Here is a 23,578-nt window from a genome sequence, read left to right as displayed (position 1 = left end):
ACTTAGATTAGATGAGGAAACACCAAGGCTGTTGAATTACACACGACAGCTAGATAATGGATGTGAGCGAATACGGCTCTTCTTTCTCAGTTCCTGCTGCCTGCCTTGCTAACGCGAAAAACGGCGAATATATATATATATATATATATATATATATATATATATATATATATATATATATATATATATATATATATATATATATTCCTATGAGTCCACGGGGACAATCACATGTTTACCAAATGGCGTCCTAGCTTCGTCTCTTCGATGTGTATCAACTGATTGTTATATCTCTCTCTTGTATCTCCCCTGATGATGTGATTATTACACGAAAGTGCACTTGGAAACTTATAGTGTTTCATTTTCCCCGTGGACTCATAGGAATATACTTGATCACGCGCAAAATTTTGTGTATATATATATATATATATATATATATATATATATATATATATATATATATATATATATATGGCTGAGTGCAATAACCTCATGCACTTGAGTCCATCATGAGAGAGAGAGAGAGAGAGAGAGAGAGAGAGAGAGAGAGAGAGAGAGAGAGAGGAACTGCTCAGTAATTAATGCATTCAGGTCTTCGTGTCCTTAAGGCCATAATGTACTCAGGCCGCCATGTACTCATTCCGTCAGGCACTCAGGTCCTCAGGCACTCAGGTCGTCAGTCACTCAATTCGTTTGGCACTCAGGTCGTCAGGCACTCAGGCGCTCAGTTCGTCAGGCACTCAGTTCGTCAGGCACTCAGGCCGTCAGGCACTCAGTTCGTCAGGCACTCAGGCCGTCAGGCACTCAGGCCGTCAGGCACTCTACCCATCAGGCACTCAGGTCGTCAGGCGCTTAGTTCGTCAAGCACCCAGTTCGTCAGGCACTCAGTTCGTCAGGCACCCAGTTCGTCAGGCACTTAGTTCGTCAGGCACTCAGGTCGTCGGGCACTCAGGTCGTCAGGCACTCAGATCGTCAGGCACTCAGTTCGTCAGGCACTCAGATCGTCAGGCACTCAGTTCGTCAGGCACTCAAGCACTCAGATCGTCAGGCACTCAGGCCGTCAGGCACTCAGATCGTCGGGCACTCAGGCCGTCAGGCACTCAGGTCGTCAGGCACTTAGTTCGTCAGGCACTCAGGTCATCAGGCACTCGGTTCGTCAGGCAGTTCGTCAGGCACTCAGGCTCTCAGATCGTCAGGCACTCAGGCCGTCAGGCACTCGGATCGTCAGGCACTCAGGTCGTCAGGTACTCAGGCCGTCACTCAGGTCGTCAGGCACTCAGGCCGCCCGGCACTCTGGTGTGATTAATGTAAATAAAACAATCGTAGTGTGTTTACACTCACGAACGCCCAAGTCCTTTGTGAGCGGGCAATATTGAGCTTTGGACATGTTTATGAAGCTATGTGTTATTCATGAAGCCCCGGACGTTGCCTTGTGAAGCTTCGGAACTATGCCTCATGAAGCCCCGGACGTTGCCTTGTGAAGCTTCGGAACTATGCCTCATGAAGCCCCGGACGTTGCCTTGTGAAGCTTCGGAACTATGCCTCATGAAGCTCCGGACGTTGCCTTGTGAAGCTTCGGAACTATGCCTCATGAAGCCCCGGACGTTGCCTTGTGAAGCTTCGGAACTATGCCTCATGAAGCTCCAGAACTGTGCCTTGTTCATGAGGCTTTGGGATGTGTTACGGGGAGGGAGTTCATCACTTGTTGTCCCGGCTTAACCTTTTTAATATCATGTCTTTACTCCTATGCATGTACACACACACACACACACACACACACACACACACACACACACACACACACACACTAGCTGAAGCCAGGTCCACACATTCATCTTTCAGCAGAGGGGAGGGTGAGCACCTGGGTTGGGTGTGGGCCGATAGAGTGGTGACTTAGCCCACCCCATCCTGATGAACACTGACACACGCCTCCTCCAACATAACAGTCAGGAGAAAAGTAGGGAAAACTAAACTCCATTACGCTGATTGGATGAGAACATAGATACACAGTTCTGCCACACAGTACAAAGTTCGTATAATGTCTATCACTGTTGCCAACCCCCCATGTTCTGATCCAACTGTTATCACACACTGCGTCACATCAAGTCCTGTAGATTATTATTATTATTTTCCCTTTGTACTTCCTAGCCAGTTCTACTCACCAGTTGTCCTATTCTAACCTCGACTATGTAAGACTGTAAGACCTGGTTAAATGTTAAACTGTTAGACCTGGTTAAATGTAAGACTGTAAGACCTGGTTAAATGCAAGACTGTAAGACCTGGTTAAATGTAAGACTGTAAGACCTGGTTAAATGTAAGACTGTAAGACGTGGTTAAATGTAAGACTGAAAGACCTGGTTAAATGTAAGACTGTAAGACCTGGTTAAATAGAAGGAGTTAGCTGGCTTTCCCCTCAAGGTAGGAGGATTTCCATTGCTCATTCTTGTTCTGAACTGGAATGCAGGATTGACGTGATTACACAGTTGGGCAAACACAGACTCGTTAGTACAAGGACACGCGAACAAGCATAGTTCTGCCCGACACGCAGACCACCACCAAGAACAGACGAGGAGAATAGAACCTCATTCGCTCATATCTACTCTCTATAGCTGTAATATATATATATATATATATATATATATATATATATATATATATATATATATATATATATATATATATATATATATATATTTTCCTATGAGTCAATGAGGAAATGAAACACGATAAGTTCCCAAGTGCACTTTCGTGTAATAATCACATCATCAGGGGAGACACAAGAGAGAAATATAACATTCAGTTGATATACATCGAAGAGACGTAGCTAGGACGCCATTTGGTATATATATATATATATATATATATATATATATATATATATATATATATATATATATCTTAAAGATTCACATTACCATCTTTCTCTTAATGTTTCGAAAGATTTAAACAGCTATACTGAGCATGACTTTATGATCCCCGAATGTCACATTTGCAGACCAGGAAGCATTTTTGAGAAACTGCCAATCTATATATCACGTCTTGAAGATGTCGGTGCCAGCGAGTGTGGGGAGTTATGAATGACCTTGTCGAGGCAAAGGTCACTGGATGTGTGAGACTATTTAGATGACTGACTTCCCCTCATGTTCGTCTGCAATCTGTGTGTGCCCTGCGGCTACCAAGACAACGAAGCTAAACTTGCGTGTTAATGACACTCGCAGAACGCATTAATTGTCTCTGATTACAAGCAGATTTGAGTGTGGTTTGGGAAAAGAACTGCAGGTGGAAATAGTGGGATTTTTTTTCGAAGATAATCAAGAAATTGGTGGACTGGAGTTATAAAAGCAGGAAAGAGAGAAAAGAAAGATAAAATGCATTAAGACGGACATGATGGAAGGAAGAAAGAAGGAAAGAAAGCAAGATTTGAGCAGTGAATGAAGCAGTGATCCTTACACACCCTTCATTTACTTCTATCAAGCATTATACCCCACGCTGTTCCCTCCTATTAAACCTTATCCCTTTATACCCACTCCACACCCCTTATCTTGCCTCTATATCTACCTACAACCGCTATCTTTTGCCCCTTGGACGTCCCATACCTGCCTACCTTTTGCCCCTTGGACGTCCCATACCTGCCGACCTTTCGCCCCTTGGACGTCCCATACCTGCCTACCTTTTGCCCCTTGGACGTCCCATACCTGCCTACCTTTTGCCCCTTGGACGTCCCATACCTGCCGACCTTTCGCCCCTTGGACGTCCCATACCTGCCTACCTTTTGCCCCCTGTAGGACCCATACCTTCCCACCTTTTGCCCCCTGCAGGTCCCATACCTGCCTACCTTTTGCCCCTTGTACGTCCCATACCTGCCTCTTGGACGTCCCATACCTGCCTACCTTTTGACCCTTGGACGTCCCATACCTGCCTACCTTTTGCCCCTTGTCCGTCCCATACCTGCCCCTTGGACGTTCCATACCTGCCTTTCTTTTGTCCTTTGGACGTGTTCAGCACACACGACCACCATCATGAAGGAGACCGCCGTAATAGAGATTAAGGACAGGCTCGCCTCCACCCGCAAGATGCCGAACATACACCTTCCACAGGGGGTAAGAGACACTCCGCTTTCTGTCCTCTCCACACACCTCTGTTCCTCGACGCCTCTTGGCTACTACGCACGTCTGACGTACTCTGTTAAATACAGAGGCTACTACGCATGTCTGACTTACTCTCTGTTGCCTACAGAGGCAGCCACGCACGTCTGACTTACTCTCTGTTGCCTACAGAGGCAGTTACGCACGTCTGACTTACTCTAGGTTGCCTACAGAGGCAGCTACGCACGTCTGAATTACTCTCTGTTGCCTACAGAGGCAGCTACGCACGTCTGACTTACTCTAGGTTGCCTACAGAGGCAGCTACGCACGTCTGACTTACTCTGTTAAGTACAGAGGCTACTTCGGAAGTCTGATTTACTCTCTGTTGCCTACAGAGGCAGCTACGCACGTCTGACTTACTCTATATTGTCTACAGAGGCTGCTACGCACGTCTGACTTACTCTCTGTTGCCTTTAGAGGCAGCTACGCACGTCTGACTTACTCTCTGTTGCCTTTAGAGGCAGCTACGCACGTCTGACTTACTCTCTGTTGCCTTTAGAGGCTGCTCCGCACGTCTGACTTACTCTCTGTTGCCTGCCTACAGAGGCTGCTCCGCACGTCTGACTTACTCTAGGTTGCCTACAGAGGCAGCTCCGCACGTTCGGTCTTGCATAGTGGATGTGGATGACGTCCCTGGCATGGTATATGTTGTGTGTGAATGTTTCAGTGATGGCATTTATGGTGATGACGTCTTCTTCTCCTCCTCCTCTTCCTTGTGTCTTGCCTCTTGATACGTTGATGGAGGAGGGGACGCTCTCTCTCTCTCTCTCTCTCTCTCTCTCTCTCTCTCTCTCTCTCCGTGGATGAGAAAAAGGATGCTGATTCGCCAGTGGTCCAACGCCCGCAGTAACCTTGATAATGGTACTTTCGCGCACGCAGCCCTGGCCACACTACAGTCCCATGCACAGCCCTGACACCACTACAGTCGCACACGTAGTGCTGACACCACTACAGTCATGTACGTAGTGCTGACACCACTACAGTCGCATACGTAGTGCTGACACCACTACAGTCGCACACGTAGTGCTGACACCACTACAGTCATGTGCGTAGTGCTGACACCACTACAATCACATACGTAGTGCTGACACCGCTACAGTCACATACGTAGTGCTGACACCACTACAGTCATGTACGTAGTGCTGACACCACTACAGTCACATACGTAGTGCTGACGCCACTACAGTCATGTACGTAGTGCTGACATCACTACAGTCACATACGTAGTGCTGACACCACCACAGTCACATACGTTGTGCTGACACCACTACAGTCACATACGCTTCCCTGACAACACTATGGTCATATATGCATTCCTGTCAACACTACAGTCACGTATGCTACCCTTACAACACGGTAATCACACACGAAACACCGATCACTCATAACAATGTTCACATGCAACACTGATCCCTCATAACTGTGTTCACATGCAACACCGATCCCTCATAACAATGTTCACATGCAACACTGATCCCTCATAACAATGTTCACATGCAACACTGATCCCTCATAACTGTGTTCACATGCAACACTGATCCCTCATGACAGTGTTCACATGCAACACTGATCCCTCATAACAATGTTCACATGCAACACTGATCCCTCATAACAATGTTCACATGCAACACTGATCCCTCATAACAATGTTCACATGCAACACTGATCCCTCATAATAATGTTCACATGCAACACTGATCCCTCATAACAATGTTCACATGCAACACTGATCCCTCATAACAATGTTCACATGCAACACTGTAGTCACAAAACAATTGCAGTATTCGTTCTGAATTTAGATAGTTTGTGTCATTGGAATTATTTTAAGTTCGTAAGCACACTTAAAATATTCGTTTTTTTCCTTGAGTTTTTAATTAAGGTATAGATTTTTGCATCCAAGTTTGATAATGTCTTGTAGGTTTTAAAGATTTTCTTGAATGATTGTATTGAAAGTAGGAATTAATCGTATCATCTCGTTCACTGAGGATTATTTGGATGTAGTGTACTTGATTTTTTTTTTTTTTTTTTTTTTTTTTATACTTTGTCGCTGTCTCCCGCGTTTGCGAGGTAGCGCAAGGAAACAGACGAAAGAAATGGCCCACCCACCCCCCCCCCATACACATGTACATACACACGTCCACACACGCAAATATACATACCTACACAGCTTTCCATGGTTTACCCCAGACGCTTCACATGCCTTGCTTCAATCCACTGACAGCACGTCAACCCCTGTATACCACATGACTCCAATTCACTCTATTTCTTGCCCTCCTTTCACCCTCCTGCATGTTCAGGCCCCGATCACACAAAATCTTTTTCACTCCATCTTTCCACCTCCAATTTGGTCTCCCTCTTCTCCTCGTTCCCTCCACCTCCGACACATATATCCTCTTGGTCAATCTCTCCTCACTCATTCTCTCCATGTTACTCGGCTACTGCTGAGAGATTGACTTGAGGAGGCAGAAGTGATATTGTGACAGTGATTGTGTCAGCGTCGCGTCGCCTCGCCGCAGTGTATCGAGACAGACTCCCCCAGAACTTTTAAAGGGGAAGTAAATGTTAATAGTTGTGTTAATGGAGTGATAGTTTCCATGCATGGTGTTTTTGACAGGAAAATAGTGAAGTTGGAGAAAAATGTAGCTTAGACATTGAAGCTTATTGACACAGTGGTGAAATTGATGAGAACTGCTATTGACGTTTGTGTGAATAAATTGTACATTTCCTTTCCATAGCCAGAGGTTGAACCATTATGTGACATTCATTTTTTCATTCATTTCAAGCTAAAAGTTTGTTTTCTAAATTGTTTCTTACATTTTTCATATGTATATATATGTATGTGTGTGTGTGTGTGTGTATGTGCGTATGTGTGTGTGTGTGTGTGTGTGTGTGTGTGTGTGTATGTATATATCTTTTCTTTTTTCTTTCAAACTATTCGCCATTTCCCGCGTTAGCGAGGTAGCGTTAAGAACAGAGGACTGGGCCTTTGAGGGAATATCCTCACCTGGAACCCTTCTCTGTTCCTGCTTTTGGAAAATTAGAAAAAAAAAAAAAATGATGAGAGGGGAGGATTTCCAGCCCCCCGCTCCCTGTTTGATATATTTGTGGTGAATATACATTAGATAAATAATACTGTAAGGAGGTAATTGCATGCATCAGCAGTATAAGCTACTACCACTAGAAGTCTGTCAGTCACACTGTCATAATTTAATGGTAGTGATTCATAGTTCAGTTTCAGTTTATTCTTCTTGAAATTCTGGATAATAGGCATGCAAAATAATTTGGTTGCGAGGAATGATAACTGAAGTTTGCTGGCAAAGTGAGTTTGAACATCACATATAGTATGTCATTTTTTTGCTAATTGAAAAGTTTTAATGAAAAGGTTCAAAAGAGCTACCCTCTAAACACTGTCAGCATTTGATATGTAGTGGTACATTTCCTACTGACAGTTTCACAAGCTGTTATCAATACTACAGATCTAAAAATTACTGTACTTTTGTCAATATTCTATGGTCATACATTAGCTTAGTGTGTAAGCAATAATATGAGAACTATTTGACTTCTTGGACATTACTGCAAGTTAGGATTTAAATGGGATTAGCTATTTCACCATGTTAATGGTGGTAGACCCACTGTCAAATTGAGATGAGTACACCCTGCAAGCAGCACATTTGTTAGTGGAGGAGAACTTTTTAATGCACGGGACCAAAGTTTTGCTGTCTGCTCAGATCATGCTTAAACCATTTGAGCCTTTTTTGGACATCTGACTACCTGGGGATGGTCTCGCTGGGGTATGTTAACAGGGAATCCAAGTTGCTTCTTAATGTAGCGAGACACCAATAATTGAGGGTATTCCTGCCACTTGTTCAGGGTTTCCTTTGGTGTTGAAACCTGGTCTCCATGAAGGCGATTAAGAAGTGTAACACAGATGACAGCACCTTTAATGCCTGCATGGTGGCACAATGCAGCAAAGCACAGAGACTCCATCTCCATGTTAACAACATTAGCATCATGAATTTTCTTCAAGAATGCTAGCTTATCTTCTTCCTTATAGTTGCAGAAAGCCCCATCTAATCTTCCCTGACCTTCATAGAAGTCATAAGTGCACATTGTCTTATTATCCCTGGGGATAGGGGTGAAAGAATACTTCCCACGTATTCCTCGCGTGTCGTAGAAAGCGACTAGAGGGGACGGGAGCGGGGGGCCGGAAATCCTCCCCTCCTTGTATTAACTTTCTAAAATGGGAAACAGAAGTGTACTTGATAATTGTTGTTATTATTATAGTTATTATCATTATTATTATCATTATTTTTACTATCATTATTATTGTTATTGTTATTATTATTATTATTATTATTATTATTATTATTATTATTATTATTATTGTTATCATTATTATTATTATTATCTTTAATATTGTTATTATTATTATTATTATTATTATTATTATTATTATTATTATTATTATTATTATTATCATCATTATTATCATTTATTATTATTATTATTATTATTATTATTATTGTTGTTCTTATTATTATTATTATTATTATTATTATTATTATTATTATTATTATTATTGTTATTATTATTATTATTATTAAAATAAAGGCATTAACATGGGTTTACTTCGAATGCTGTTAAGGTGTTTCTGTGTATCACTATACACGGGATGACTGCCCTTATGGGAACACCCCACTTGATTAGTAGAAACCATTGTATAATGTGTTTGTTCCTGCCACATCTCGAAAGAGAGACAGATAGATACACAGATCCAAGGCCCCAGGCGAGGTGGTCTGGCCTTAGAGAGAGAAAGAGAGAGAGAGAGAGAGACACCGATCACACAGATCTAAGGCCCCAAGCGAGGTGGTCTGCTCTTAGAGAGAGAGAGAGAGAGAGAGAGAGAGAGAGAGAGAGAGAGAGAGAGAGAGAGAGATAGACAGACAGAGAGAGAGAGAGAGAGAGAGAGAGAGAGAGAGAGAGAGAGAGAGAGAGAGAGAGAATCGGCTCTTTCGATAGGCCTTCCCCCCCACACTCACCTTGACCCATTATTAACCAAGTTAATTCAGAGCTTAATCATCGTCTCACCAAATTGTTGCTCCTGGTTTCTCGAAACAAAGTTTTATGGTTGATGGGGAAAAAAAGAAAAAGAAAAAGAAAATGTCCCAAGTTAATGAGTATTGGGTTAACCTGACTCTAAGCCACACCATTAGCCATAAAGGGTTTATTGGATCAATCCATGGCATTGTTCACCCAACCCAAAAAATTATCTATACATTTTTGTGCGAGACATTGTGACACAACGGACGTAGGATTTTGACAAATTCTCGAAGGTCTCTCTCTTGCTTCATATGGTTAGCTCTGCTTCCCTTATATATATATATATATATATATATATATATATATATATATATATATATATATATATATATATATATATATATATATATTTCAATGTATTATTTCCAAACAGTTAGAGTGTACCTTATTTATTTCATATGTTAAGAAATGTGTCTTGCATACACGCTTACCAACCTTAGCGAGACAACAGGAGTGGTAATGTTCATTTTGAAATATATCGAATCCATCTGTAAAGATAATTTATGTGTTGGGTGTACACAGATAAAACTGATTTAACTTCATTGATTTCTACAGTAAACATATATGTTAATGTGTCCTTAGGATATTTCAAAACAGAGAAATAACTATAAGTTTAATTAGAATATGATAAAGAATATTGATTAAGATAGCATAGGTTTAAATGAGGCTGAAAACAAATAAATCTGCTACAACACATAAGATTTAAGTTAAGGAATCAATAAGTCCAGTTTCCGTTTTCTGCATACCTTGGTAGAAAACAGACGTCGACTGTAGACTAGTATAATTCTTACGTTCAGTCTCAGAGTTGTTGAAACTGTGGTTTATTTAGAATGATCCGAGTCGTGTTGTATATGGTATGCTACTGTGCATAAGATAATATATCAAGTAAAGTCAGTTCAAGCAATGAAATGACTATATAGAACGCGGGAGACAGCGACAAAGCAAAATGAATAATAAATAGATAAATATATATATATATATATATATATATATATATATATATATATATATATATATATATATATATATATGTATATATATATATATATATATATCAGTTACTAGATTGATATGGGTAAAACTGAAAGTTGATGGAGAGAGATAGGTGATTACTGGTGCATATGCACCTGGGCATGAGAAGAAAGATCATGAGAGGCAAGTGTTTTGGAAGCAGCTGAATGAGTGTGTTAGTAGTTTTGATGCACGAGACCGGGTTATAGTGATGGGTGATTTGAATGCAAAGGTGAGTAATGTGGCAGTTGAGGGAATAATTGGTTTACATGAGGTGTTCAGTGTTGTAAATGGAAATGGTGAAGAGCTTGTAGATTTATGTGATCAAAAAGGACTGGTGATTGGGAATACCTGGTTTAAAAAGAGGTATACTTAAGTATACGTATGTAAGAGGGAGAGATGGCCAGAGAGCGTTATTGGATTACGTGTTAATTGATAGGCGCGCGAAAGAGAGACTTTTGGATGTTAATGTGCTGAGAGGTGCAACTGGAGGGATGTCTGATCATTATCTTGTGGAGGCGAAAGTGAAGATTTGTAGAGGTTTTCAGAAAAGAAGAGAGAATGTTGGGGTGAAGAGAGTGGTGAGAGTAAGTGAGCTTGGGAAGTAGACTTGCGGGAGGAAGTACCAGGAGAGACTGAGTATAGAATTGAAAAAGGTGAGAACAAAGGACGTAAGGGGAGTGGGGGAGGAATGGGATGTATTTAGGGAAGCAGTGATGGCTTGCGCAAAAGATGCTTGTGGCATGAGAAGCGTGGGAGGTGGGCAGGTTAGAAAGGGGAGTGAGTAGTGGGATGAAGAAGTAAGATTATTAGTGAAAGAGAAGAGCGAGGCATTTGGACGATTTTTGCAGGAAATAATGCAAATGAGTGGGAGATATATAAAAGAAAGAGGCAGGAGGTCAAGAGAAAGGTGCAGAGGTGAAAAAGAGGGCAAATGAGAGTTGGGGTGAGAGAGTATCATTAGATTTTAGGGAGAATAAAAAAAATGTTTTGGAAGGAGGTAAATAAAGTGCGTAAGACAAGGGAACAAATGGGAACTTCAGTGAAGGGGGCTAATGGGGAGGTGATAACAAGTAGCGGTGATGTGAGAAGGAGGTGGAGTGAGTATTTTGAAGGTTTGTTGAATGTGTTTGATGATGGAGTGGCAGATATAGGGTGTTTTGGTCGAGGTGGTGTGCAAAGTGAGAGGGTTAGGGAAAATGATTTGGTAAACAGAGAAGAGGTAGTGAATGCTTTGCGGAAGATGAAAGCCGGCAAGGCAGCGGGTTTGGATGGTATTGCAGTGGAATTTATTAAAAAAGGGGGTGGCTGTGTTGTTGACTGGTTGGTAAGGTTATTTAATGTATGTATGACTCATGGTGAGGTGCCTGAGGATTGGCGGAATGCGTGCATAGTGCCATTGTACAAAGGCAAAGGGTATAAAAGTGAGTGCTCAAATTACAGAGGTATAAGTTTGTTGAGTATTCCTGGTAAATTATATGGGAGGGTATTGATTGAGAGGGTGAAGGCATGTACAGAACATCAGATTGGGGAGGAGCAGTGTGGTTTCAGAAGTGGTAGAGGATGTGTGGATCAGGTGTTTGCTTTGAAGAATGTATGTGAGAAATACTTAGAAAAGCAAATGAATTTGTATGTAGCATTTATGGATCTGGAGAAGGCATATGATAGAGTTGATAGAGATGCTCTGTGGAAGGTATTAAGAATGTATGGTGTGGGAGGCAAGTTGTTAGAAGCAGTGAAAAGTTTTTATCGGGGATGTAAGGCATGTGTACGTGTAGGAAGAGAGGAAAGTGATTGGTTCTCAGTGAATGTAGGTTTGCGGCAGGGGTGTGTGATGTCTCCATGGTTGTTTAATTTGTTTATGGATGGGGTTGTTAGGGAGATGAATGCAAGAGTTTTGGAAAGAGGGGCAAGTATGCAGTCTGTTGTGAATGAGAGAGCTTGGGAAGCGAGTCAGTTGTTGTTCTCTGATGATACAGCGCTGGTGGCTGATTCATATGAGAAACTGTAGAAGCTGGTGACTGAGTTTGGTAAAGTGTGTGAAAGAAGAAAGCTGAGAGTAAATGTGAATAAGGGCAAGGTTATTAGGTACAGTGGGGTTGAGGGACAAGTCAACTGGGCGGTAAGTTTGAATGGATAGAAACTGGAGGAAGTGAAGTGTTTTAGATATCTGGGAGTGGATTTGGCAGCGGATGGAACCATGGAAGTGGAAGTGAATCATAGGGTGGGGGAGGGGGGGGGCGAAAGTTCTGGGAGCGTTGAAGAATGTGTGGAAGTCGAGAACATTATCTCGGAAAGCAAAAATGGGTATGTTTGAAGGAATAGTGGTTCCAACAACGTTATATGGTTGCGAGGCGTTGGCAATGGATAGAGTTGTGCGGAGGAGGGTGGATGTGCTGGAAATGAGATGTTTGAGGACAATATGTGGTGTGAGGTGGTTTGATCGAGTAAGTAATAATAGGGTAAGAGAGATGTTGATAATAAAAAGAATGTAGTTGAGAGAGCAGAAGAGGGTGTTTTGAAATGGTTTGGTCACATGGAGAGAATGAGTGAGGAAAGATTGACCAAGAGGATATATGTGTCAGAGGTGGAGGGAACGAGGAGAAGTGGGAGACCGAATTGGAGGTGGAAAGATGGAGTCAAAAAGATTTTGAGTGATAGGGGCCTAAACATGCAGGAGGGTGAAAGGCGTGCAAGAAATAGAGTGAATTGGAACGATGTGGTATACCGGGGTCGACGTCCTGTCAATGGATTGAACCAGGGCATGTGAAGTGTCTGGGGTAAACCATGGAAAGTTCTGTGGGGCCTGGATGTGGAAAGGGAGCTGTGGTTTCGGTGCATTATTACATGACAGCTAGGGACTGAGTGTGAACGAATGTGGCCTCTGTTGTCTTTTCCTAGCACTACCTCGCGCACATGAGGGGGAGGGGGTGGTTATTTCATGTGTGGCGGGGTGGCGATGGGAATGAATAAAGGCAGACAGTATGAATTATGTACATGTGTATGTATGTATGTGTCTGTGTGTGTATATATATGTATACATTGAGATGTATAGGTATGTATATTTGGGCTTTGGTGTGTTTCGAACTGACACTTGAAGGGAAAAAGGTATATGGGAAGAGGATAAGATGGGAGAGAAGTCCACAGCTTTTCCTGTTTCAGGATCGGACGGTCGAAGAGACATGATAGCAAGGGAGTCCATAAGACAGAAGGGTTTTGATCCCACTCTTAAGAGAGAAAGGTGGCTTTTGTTTGCTGTTGAAGTCACTGTCTGCAGCGTGGACGTAGATTTTGTTTACTGCTGCCTCATTGGTCTGTGCTGTGAACGTGTCTTTTGTTTGCAGTTGAAGTCACAGTTTGCAACGTGAAGGTAGATTTTGTTTACTGCTGCCTCATTGGTCTGTACTGTGAACATGTCTTTTGTTTGCAGTTGAATTCACAGTTTGCAACATGGAGGTAGATTATGTTTACTGTTACCCCAGTGATCTGTAGTGTGAACGTGTCTTTTGTTTGCTGTTGACGTGTTGTTCGTCTGCAATCCGATGGTGTTTTTTTTTTTCGCTGTTGATTTCAATGAATTATTGAGGAATTCGCGGGCATGCAACAAGCAGTGTTGGCTACACTGCCTCGCCAGGTTGCGCCCACTCAATTATTGATGAGGTTTACAACATACACCTGGGGTTGGTTTACAGTTTACACCTGGGGTTGGTTTACATCATACAACTGATTTTGGTTTGCAATTTGGTTTACAGCACACACCCGGGGTTGGTTTACATGGGGTTCGGTTTACAGCGTACACCTGGGGTTGGTTTACCGCAAGAGTTTACACTACCCCGGAAGTGAGTCGCGTAGAATATTCGTGTGCCTCAATATTTAATATACCTAGGATGTTCTTTCAAGTTTATTATCATTATTATTGTTATCATTATTATTATTATTTTTTTTTTTTTTTTTTTTTTGCATTGTCGCTGTCTCCCGCGTTTGCGAGGTAGCGCAAGGAAACAGACGAAAGAAATGGCCCAACCCACCCCCATACACATGTATATACATACGTCCACACACGCAAATATACATACCTACACAGCTTTCCATGGTTTACCCCAGACGCTTCACATGCCTTGATTCAATCCACTGACAGCACGTCAACCCCGGTATACCACATCGCTCCAATTCACTCTATTCCTTGCCCTCCTTTCACCCTCCTGCATGTTCAGGCCCCGATCACACAAAATCTTTTTCACTCCATCTTTCCACCTCCAATTTGGTCTCCCTCTTCTCCTCGTTCCCTCCACCTCCGACACATATATTCTCTTGGTCAATCTTTCCTCACTCATTCTCTCCATGTGCCCGAACCATTTCAAAACACCCTCTTCTGCTCTCTCAACCACGCTCTTTTTATTTCCACACATCTCTCTTACCCTTACGTTACTTACTCGATCAAACCACCTCACACCACATATTGTCCTCAAACATCTCATTTCCAGCACATCCATCCTCCTGCGCACAACTCTATCCATAGCCCACGTCTCGCAACCATACAACATTGTTGGAACCACTATTCCTTCAAACATACCCATTTTTGCTTTCCGAGATACTGTTCTCGACTTCCACACATTCTTCAAGGCTCCCAGAATTTTCGCCCCCTCCCCCACCCTATGATCCACTTCCGCTTCCATGGTTCCATCCGCTGCCAGATCCACTCCCAGATATCTAAAACACTTCACTTCCTCCAGTTTTTCTCCATTCAAACTCACCTCCCAATTGACTTGACACTCAACCCTACTGTACCTAATAACCTTGCTCTTATTCACATTTACTCTTAACTTTCTTCTTTCACACACTTTACCAAACTCAGTCACCAGCTTCTGCAGTTTCTCACATGAATCAGCCACCAGCGCTGTATCATCAGCGAACAACAACTGACTCACTTCCCAATAATTATTATTATTATTATTATTATTATTATTATTATTATTATTATTATTATCATTATTATCCCTAGGAATTGGGGAAAAATATCATCCCTGGGACTATAGGGGAGAAATATTATCCCTAGGAATTGGGGAGAAATATTATCCCTGGGGATGAGGGAGAAAGTACACACTCCATAAACCTCCCGTGTGTCGTAGAAGGCGAATAAGAGGGACGGATGCTGGAGAGGGAGCTGAAAAAATCTTCCTCCTCCTCCTCCTCCTCCTCCTCCTCCTCCTGTAATATCACTATATAAAAAACAACACAGCAAAAGAGGCAGTTAATAAAGGTTTTTTTTTTCACACCCTCGAAGGCTCAGTCATTTGTCCTTGGTGGAATCCAGCTAAGGCGGGAAAGGCATGTCAAAGATGAGGACTAAAAGAAGAAGAAAGAAATGAAATACGATGTAGAATGCCTTCGCCTATAGCTTCCGTTTTCTTTCGACGTGTCATTTATCGGAATTTGGAGATAAATTCCCGTGGATATTTGGCAGCCAGAGTCAATATAGTGGATTAAATCCCAGCTATGTCTGACGGTGAGATACAGCGGAATTCAATTTTGTCGGGGCAATACAGTTCTCTTTGTAACTATTGTGAATGCTATTGGTTGGCATTGGAAGTTTTAGAGTCGTATATTCCTTTTATTGAAGTTAGCTCTTGCTGCAGTTACTGCTACAGCTATATTGAATGTAGGGTAAGATAAGCTAATCTCCAGAATTTTTCTTTTTTAGCTTTGTATATCTTATTTTTCCCCTTTTCAATGAGCCTTATTTATTACACTGAATGTCTTAACTTTTCTGAATGACTATCAGTTCTTATTTATTTTTTAGTCTTTTATTTTCGACCACCCGACTGAGAGGTGTGTGTGTGTGTAGTGGCTTGGCCAGTCATCTGGACAGACGTGTGAGAGAGAAAAAGGACACCCACAGATTAGGACGCTGAGGTATGAGATTTCTAACTGACGCTGGGACATCCAGGCTGGGATATCCCTCGCTAACTGACGCTGGGACATCCACAGGAGGGACATCCATGTTCCGAGGTGGTGGTCACCCCCCCCCCCCCCCCCACACACACACACACACACACACACACACAGAATATGGCCTCTTGACTTTCTGATGACAAAGATAAAAAGAACATCCCAACTGGGAACACTTAAAGACCAGAACACCCCATTGTGTTTCATGAAAAGGGGCCATTACCCACGGTAGGACATCTACCTTATGTTATAGGACATCCGTGGTAGCACATACATAGGAAAGACAGGAACACATAGGACATTCATAAAGGAACACCTGTGTAAGCCAAGTAAATTTGGGACATATAATAATTGACTACCAAAAGTCCAAATGAGATTCTTCTGTAGTAGGACATGTAGAACTGTCTCTCCCTTGACATGGGCTCTCGTTTGATAGTCATTCTCAGGACGGTTCTGTAGTGAGTACATGTACTATTTGTATATGTCGCCTTTGCAGTAGACAATCAACATACCTCAGTAATACTTTTCCTATCAACATACCTCAGTAATACTTTTCCTGTCAACATACCTCAGTAATACTTTTCCTATCAACACACCTCACTAATACTTTTCCTCTCTCGGATGCAGTCAGTGGGCCCCATCCTCCTGATTATGATCTTTTTGCCTTTCAGTGTAAGATGAAACATTTATTTTTCTTGTATTCTACGAGACAAAGCTTTGACGGGAATATATCTCGAGTAGATATTAGATATATTTCATGGGAATATTAAGACAGCACAGACGGGGGCCAAAATGGTGTCATCTGTAAGATTTTAATCCAGGTGGAAAAAAGATATATTTGATATAAGTCACTTGTAGTGGCTCCGGGACCTAAAAAAAAAAATGGAACTTTACACACACACACACACACACACACACACACACATTACTATAAATGAAAATATTTATAGTATTTTAAGAGAGTTAAACACCCTTTTCTGCATACGAACACCTTGTCAAAGAGGGGCTAATGTTCTGATCTGCATCTATGATCTAATCACCTTCATCTTTTTTTCCATTGACCCTCTGAGACCATTAATGTCTTCCATAGTATAGTTTGCTGCTTCAGATAACATTATCATCATTACCAGTTCTTATTACTGTCAGTGTAATGTAGTCATAATCATTACGATGTTCTGTATAGAAATGTCTTAGACAGTCGTGTGTTCTCATTGTATGTACGTAATTTGAGATGTATGTTATGACATGTATATAGAATGTTCTTAGAAAAGTATGTGTTCTTGTATGTACGTAGTATATCATGCGTAGAATGGCATGACTGGTGCGCAGAGCATTCTTTAGCAAGTATGTGTGATTATTGGTGTATACACATAACTCAAATGGAGTTTGACCACTTGAGAATTGGGTTATGGACCTGCATGTGGTTTTATTTCTTCGTAGTTGCCTTAACCGAGGCTGTTTGATGTGTTATGTATGTGTCTCTCTATGTCTGTGGATATACGTGAATGTGTATGAATATGTCCAAGTGTGTGTGTGTTGTGTGTGTGTGTGTGTGTGTGTGTGTGTGTGTGCGCGCGCACTTTTAAACCTACCCAGCTAGTGACTAACTTCTCATTTCGGTAATATTTTCATACTAATTTCATCTTTTCATTTGAAAGAAATAATAGACTTGTAAGTTCAGTATGCTCTATTGAATTAAATCTCTTATATATACATATACTAATATTTTTTCCTCATACTAAAAGAAGAACTAATGTCTTTTTTTTCCAGAACCCATTTGCATATGTAAGTTACGATCATATTAACTTTTGCATGTTATTGCTTCTCCTGTAGCTCCCTTGTAGTGTCCACACACCACACACTGTTGTATCACACTAGACCTAAATGGAGGAATATCAAACTGTTCTTACCTGTAAGCAAGATTTGTGGAATGTACTGGATTGGAATAGTATACCCTTACACCGTTTTCTCTCACAAAAACCACCTTATTCCTACGTGTAATTGCACCTCGCACTGTTTGTATATATGATTGTCGTACGACGCCTTGCATACTCTTATAACACACACACACACACACACACACACACACGCTTAGCTCAGACTGGTATGTCTGTGTGTGATGTGTATGCACACATAAGAGTATATATATATATATATATATATATATATATATATATATATATATATATATATATATATATATATATAAGCTTAAGAGACAGGGCAATACGAGTGTAAGACTCTCCCAGTAACATGCAAACACTTACCACATAGCTTGGAAAGGCAATAGATCCATATGAATCAACTGGTTCTGATGGTCTCTCCCTACAACTTGCCGAACAAAGAAGAAAAGAAAGTGCGCAAATCATCTTACAAACCACTCAAGTTATTCAAGCGCTTGCTTGAAAATGGACTGGTATCAAAGGAGTAGAAAAGTGCAGGTGTCGTACCTATTTATAACAAAGGCTATAGAGAAATTACGATGAATTGCAGACCAGCATCAGTGTCCAGCATAACCCGTAAGTTAGTGGAAAAAGATGATCAGAAAAGAACTGGATGAGAAAATGCAAAGGAACTTTTATCTCTGCGAGGAGCAGCATGGTTCCAGAGGAAAGAGGTTATATGTGAATTCTTAGAGATTTCTATAACCTAGTGACTGCAGCCCAGATAAGAAAGATGGCTGGGGTGAACTGTAATGTACGTTCTTTGGACTGCCAAAGTGCGTTTGACACTCCCAACTTCTATCACTTCGTGATTGTCGCCTAGATTGTGGTGAACTGTGATGTACGTTCTTTGGATTGCCAAAGTGCGTTTGACACTCCCAAACAAGAGGATGGTAAAGACTCCCAGACAGGAGTGATGATGGAGATAAAGAGGATCCAAAGTACCCATGACAGACGTGTCTCTCCCCCAGGCACGTAAGAATACCACTGGTGTTCCACAAGGATCAGTCTTGGGGAGCCGTCGCTGTTGCTGTTTTGATACCTCAACCATAGAACTTGAGAGAGAAATTAACAAGATCAGGAGTACTCCATATTGCGACGTAATGCAGAGAGACTTCGATGGGTTCGAACACTCCTCGGAGACGTAGATGGGTTCGAGCACTCATCGGATTAATGAAATTCGACTCGGTGTCAAATCTGATGCCCTGAAGATGGATCCTTGTGAAATGAAGCTTTGGCTATTGTCTGACCATGAAGGAGATACAGGAAGCGTCTGTGACAGGGACGTGGACCGGTATAGTATTCAGTCTCTCACAAGAAATCCGCATCACGTAAAATGTCCAGAAAGTAAAATATGAATACAAGTTAAGTATTCCTTTTTAAAGCACTTGAACCAAGATGTTCAGAGATTATGATATGGGACACAAAAGGGGTTTGAACCATTGACGTGGTCATCTAAATCATAAGTAGACTTACAAGAGAGAGGGAGGAGGTGGGGTGTGTCAGGAGAGGGGATGGTATAGACTGTACCTGGATCAAATGAGGTGAACTGAAGAGGTCCATTAGTCATAACCTGGCCCAGATCGGGAGACTGAAGGAGGAAGACGAGGAATACGATCACTTTTAGTCCCTCAACGAAGATCTTGACTTGGATCCGATGTTATGAGACGATACCTGACCCAACGGAACTTAACCTACACATGAAGGTGAGCGAGCAAAGAGTAAGACACGACGTGAAGAAATATGGAAGAAGATGATAACCAAAGAAATAGTGAAATGTAGAAAACACGAAGGTCGAGATTGCAATAGAACCCACAAGAGTAGAACTTCTTCACCATATGTAAAATTAGGTATATGACAAGTAAACACACACACACACACACACACACACACACACACACACACGTATATAGATCAAGGTGTTTCCAACATTTTGAAACAATTCATGACTGAAATACCCTTAGGGGGCTAGGATATCTTAGTGAGTGACTAGATCAGTCATCCCTATTTTTACCACTGTCCATTTTAAAGCCATTAAAACTTTCTCTACTTTCAGCAAAACAATTTGTTGCTGGAAGTAACTTTTGAAAGTTTCAGCTCATATTTTTCTTTAGAGTACAATAGTCATTTTCATCACTTTATATATATATATATATATATATATATATATATATATATATATATATATATATATATATACTAAGGTTTCACAAATAATTATTCTCCAAGATCTTTTCAATAATACTGATAATTTTTATTTTCATATAACTTAAATAGTTCTAGTTTAATGACTCTGATTATACATCAGTTGATGTAGGTACACTGGATTGTTCTCTTATTCAGAGATGAATAATTCTATTTTCAGAACCCATTTGCATATGTAAGTTACGATCAGATTAACTTCTGCATGCCTCTGTCGCTTCTACTGTAGCTTTGTAGTATCACATTACAGTCCATGTTATTGTTGCTGTATCGCGGTAGATCTTAAAATATTCTCCATAAGTAGGAAACAAAGCTTCCCTTACATGTGCCAGTTTGGAATAGTTTGTCCTACGATCGTTTTCTGTCACAAAGACCACCCAATACCCCAAGTTAACTACTGCACTTAGCATTGTTTGCTTAACTATGTGCTTGACAGCGACTATAAAACCCCTAGAACACACACACACACACACACACACACACACACACTCGAAGAAATGTATCAGTTTTAACGTCACTTTTATAGTATGTTTCGAAGAAACGTAGCACTATTATATATATATATATATATATATATATATATATATATATATATATATATATATATATATATATATATATATATATATGCTGATAACCACGAGGAAAATGAAACACGACGAGTTCCCAAGTGCACTTTCGTGTAATGATCACATCGTTAGGGGAGATACAAGAATGAGATAATAGACGTAGAACACTCAGTAGATATACAAGGAAAAGATGTAACTAAGACCTCATTGATAAACAAGGATTTAAGGCATGTGTACGAATAGGAAGAGAGGAAAGTGATTGGTTCCCAGTGAATGCCGGTTTGCGGCAGGGGTGTGTGATGTCTCCATGGTTGTTTAATTTGTTTATGGATGTGATGGTTAGGGAGGTAAATGCAAGAGTTTTGGAGGGAAGGGCAAGTATGCAGTCTGTTGCGGATGAGAGGGCTTTGGAAGTGAATCAGTTGTTTGCTGATGATACAGCGCTGGTGGCTGATTCGGGTGAGAAACTGCAGAAGTTGGTGACTGAGTTTGGTAAAGAGTGTGAAAGAAAGTTGAGAGTAAATGTGAATAAGTGCAAGGTTATTAGGTTCAGTAGGGTTGATGAACAAGTTAATTGAGAGGTAACTTTGAGTGGAGAAAAGCTGGAGGAAGTGAAGTGTTTTAGATATCTGGGAGTGGAAACGGAAGTGAGTCGCAGGGTGGGGGAGGGCCGAAGGTTCTGGGAGCATTGAAGAATATGTTGAAGGCGAGAACTTCATCTCGGAGAGCAAAAATGGATATGTTTGAAGGAATAGTGGTTCTAACAATGTTATATGGTTGCGGAGGAGGGTGGATGTGTTGGAAATGAAATGTTTGAGGACAGTATGTGGTGTGAGGTGGTTTGAACGAGTAAGTAATGAAAGGGTAAGAGAAATGTGTAGTAATGAAAAGAGTGTGGTTGAGAGAGCAAAAGAGGTCGTGTTGAAATGGTTTGGACACATGGAGAGAATGAGTGAGGAAAGATTGACAAAGATGATATACGTGTCAGAGGTAGAGGGAACGAGAAGTGGGAGACTAAATTGGAGGTGGAAGGATGGAGTGAAAAAGATTTTGAGTGATCGGGACCTGAACATACAGAAGGGTGAAAGGCGTGCAAGGAATAGAGTGAATTGGAACGATGTGGTATACCGGGTCGACGTGCTGTCAATGGATTGAACCAGGGCATGTGAAGCGCCTGGGGTAAACCATGGAAAGGTTTGTGGGGCCTGGGTGTGGAAAGGAAGCTGTGGTTTCGGTGCATTACACATGACAGCTAGAGACTGAGTGTGAATGAATGTGGCCGTTTTTGTCTGTTGCTGGTGCTACCTCGCTGGAATTCTATTTCGTGTGTGGCGGGGTGGCGACGAATGGATGAAGGCAGCAAGTATGAACATGCACATGTGTACATATGTATATGTCTGTGTATGTGTACGTTGAAATGTATATGTATGTATATGTACGTGTGTGGGCGTTTACGTATATACATGTGTATGTTGGTGGGTTGGGCCATTCCTCGTCTGTTTCCTTGCGCTACCTCGCTAACGCGGGAGACGGCGGTTAAGTATAATGAAAAAAAAATAATAAATATATATATATATATATATATATATATATATATATATATATATATATATATATATATATATATATATATATATATAAGTAGCAAGCAAGCAGGTGGACAAGCTGGTCGTCAAACGTGCCCTTGTGCGAGGCCAGGACGTGCGCACATGAAGCCTCCCCAGCTTATGTGCCACACTTGCCAGGGATCATACCCAAGGCTCAGTCAACATACATCAGACATCCGTCCGGCAAAACACGTTTTCTTTGTCCGGTGTATAATTAACTTCGTCTGACGTACAGTTGCGCGCGCAGGAAAGACCCGTTACAACTTGACTGAAGCTGTATCGAGATGCATAGAGCACTCAGAGACTCTATTTTGATTCAGTTCTAAATATCTATACTGTTTCTCTAGCAAATTTTATGAGAGTAAACGGACCATCACCTTCACTAAGTCGACCTCACACTGTGCCTGGCTTATGGTAATCTTATCCCTAACTTGAACCTGGTAAGTGCGATTATACTTGGAGTAAATGATATCAATATTCAATATACAATAATCATTGAAGCAGTTTTGTAATACTGATATAGTAATGAATATACTGATTAGATTTATTATAATTTATTATATTTACATATCTTGACTGGAATAGAATTTTTATATGTCGTCTGTACAGATACGGTAATGGGACCTAACTTTCCTTTCGACGTCGTATTTCGTCGAGGTCGTACCACTGGAACGTGAGCTTCTGGGAGAACGTTGGCTGCGATAGCAAGAAGAGGCAGCGTTCGTTCCACTGTTTATCAGCGGTGGGTACACAGGCAGCAGACAGACAGAGGCGCGAGAAGCATTGGTCATTCGACCATATATACTACACGACTAAGACTCGTCAGAAGGGCACTGCTATCACTGAGACAGCTCGTAAGAGTCCAAGGGCAGCTCTCTCATGGCCTGCAGCCGCCCTTTCATCCCGGCATAACCCAGTAATGCCTTTAGTAACATACAATTACGTTCCAGTTGCTACGGACAGAATGAATGATTCAGATGAGGATGATCAGCTAGGCTTTGCTCAAGACTTCAAGTATTCGCGCTTGACCTCGAGTTCTGGAAGTCGGTAAA

The 23,578-nt window shown here is 41.4% G+C and overlaps 1 protein-coding gene across 5 annotated transcripts in view; it reads left to right on the top strand.

Annotated features, from left to right (window-relative positions):
• LOC139759059 (TWiK family of potassium channels protein 18-like) overlaps positions 1-23,578 on the top strand; it is a 209,150-nt gene that overhangs the window by 94,576 nt on the left and 90,996 nt on the right. For 3 of the 5 annotated variants that reach the window (XR_011714990.1, XM_071680979.1, XM_071680983.1), the window contains exons 5-6: positions 17,976-17,990; positions 20,514-20,528. The exons of 1 other annotated variant lie outside the window; for it this stretch is intronic. Coding sequence is in view for 3 of the 4 variants with exons in the window: in XM_071680979.1 (XP_071537080.1) it covers positions 17,976-17,990; positions 20,514-20,528 (30 nt within the window). In the remaining variant the exon portion in view is untranslated. The remainder of the gene's footprint in view (positions 1-17,975; positions 17,991-20,513; positions 20,529-23,578) is intronic. One more of the 5 variants, XM_071680980.1, reaches the window with a different exon arrangement.

The sequence above is a fragment of the Panulirus ornatus genome, chromosome 32 (genome assembly GCF_036320965.1).
Source record: "Panulirus ornatus isolate Po-2019 chromosome 32, ASM3632096v1, whole genome shotgun sequence".
Classification (NCBI taxonomy): Eukaryota; Metazoa; Arthropoda; class Malacostraca; order Decapoda; family Palinuridae; genus Panulirus; species Panulirus ornatus.
Note: the sequence above shows the minus strand (reverse complement) of the source record. Positions and strands in the feature narration are given on the sequence as shown.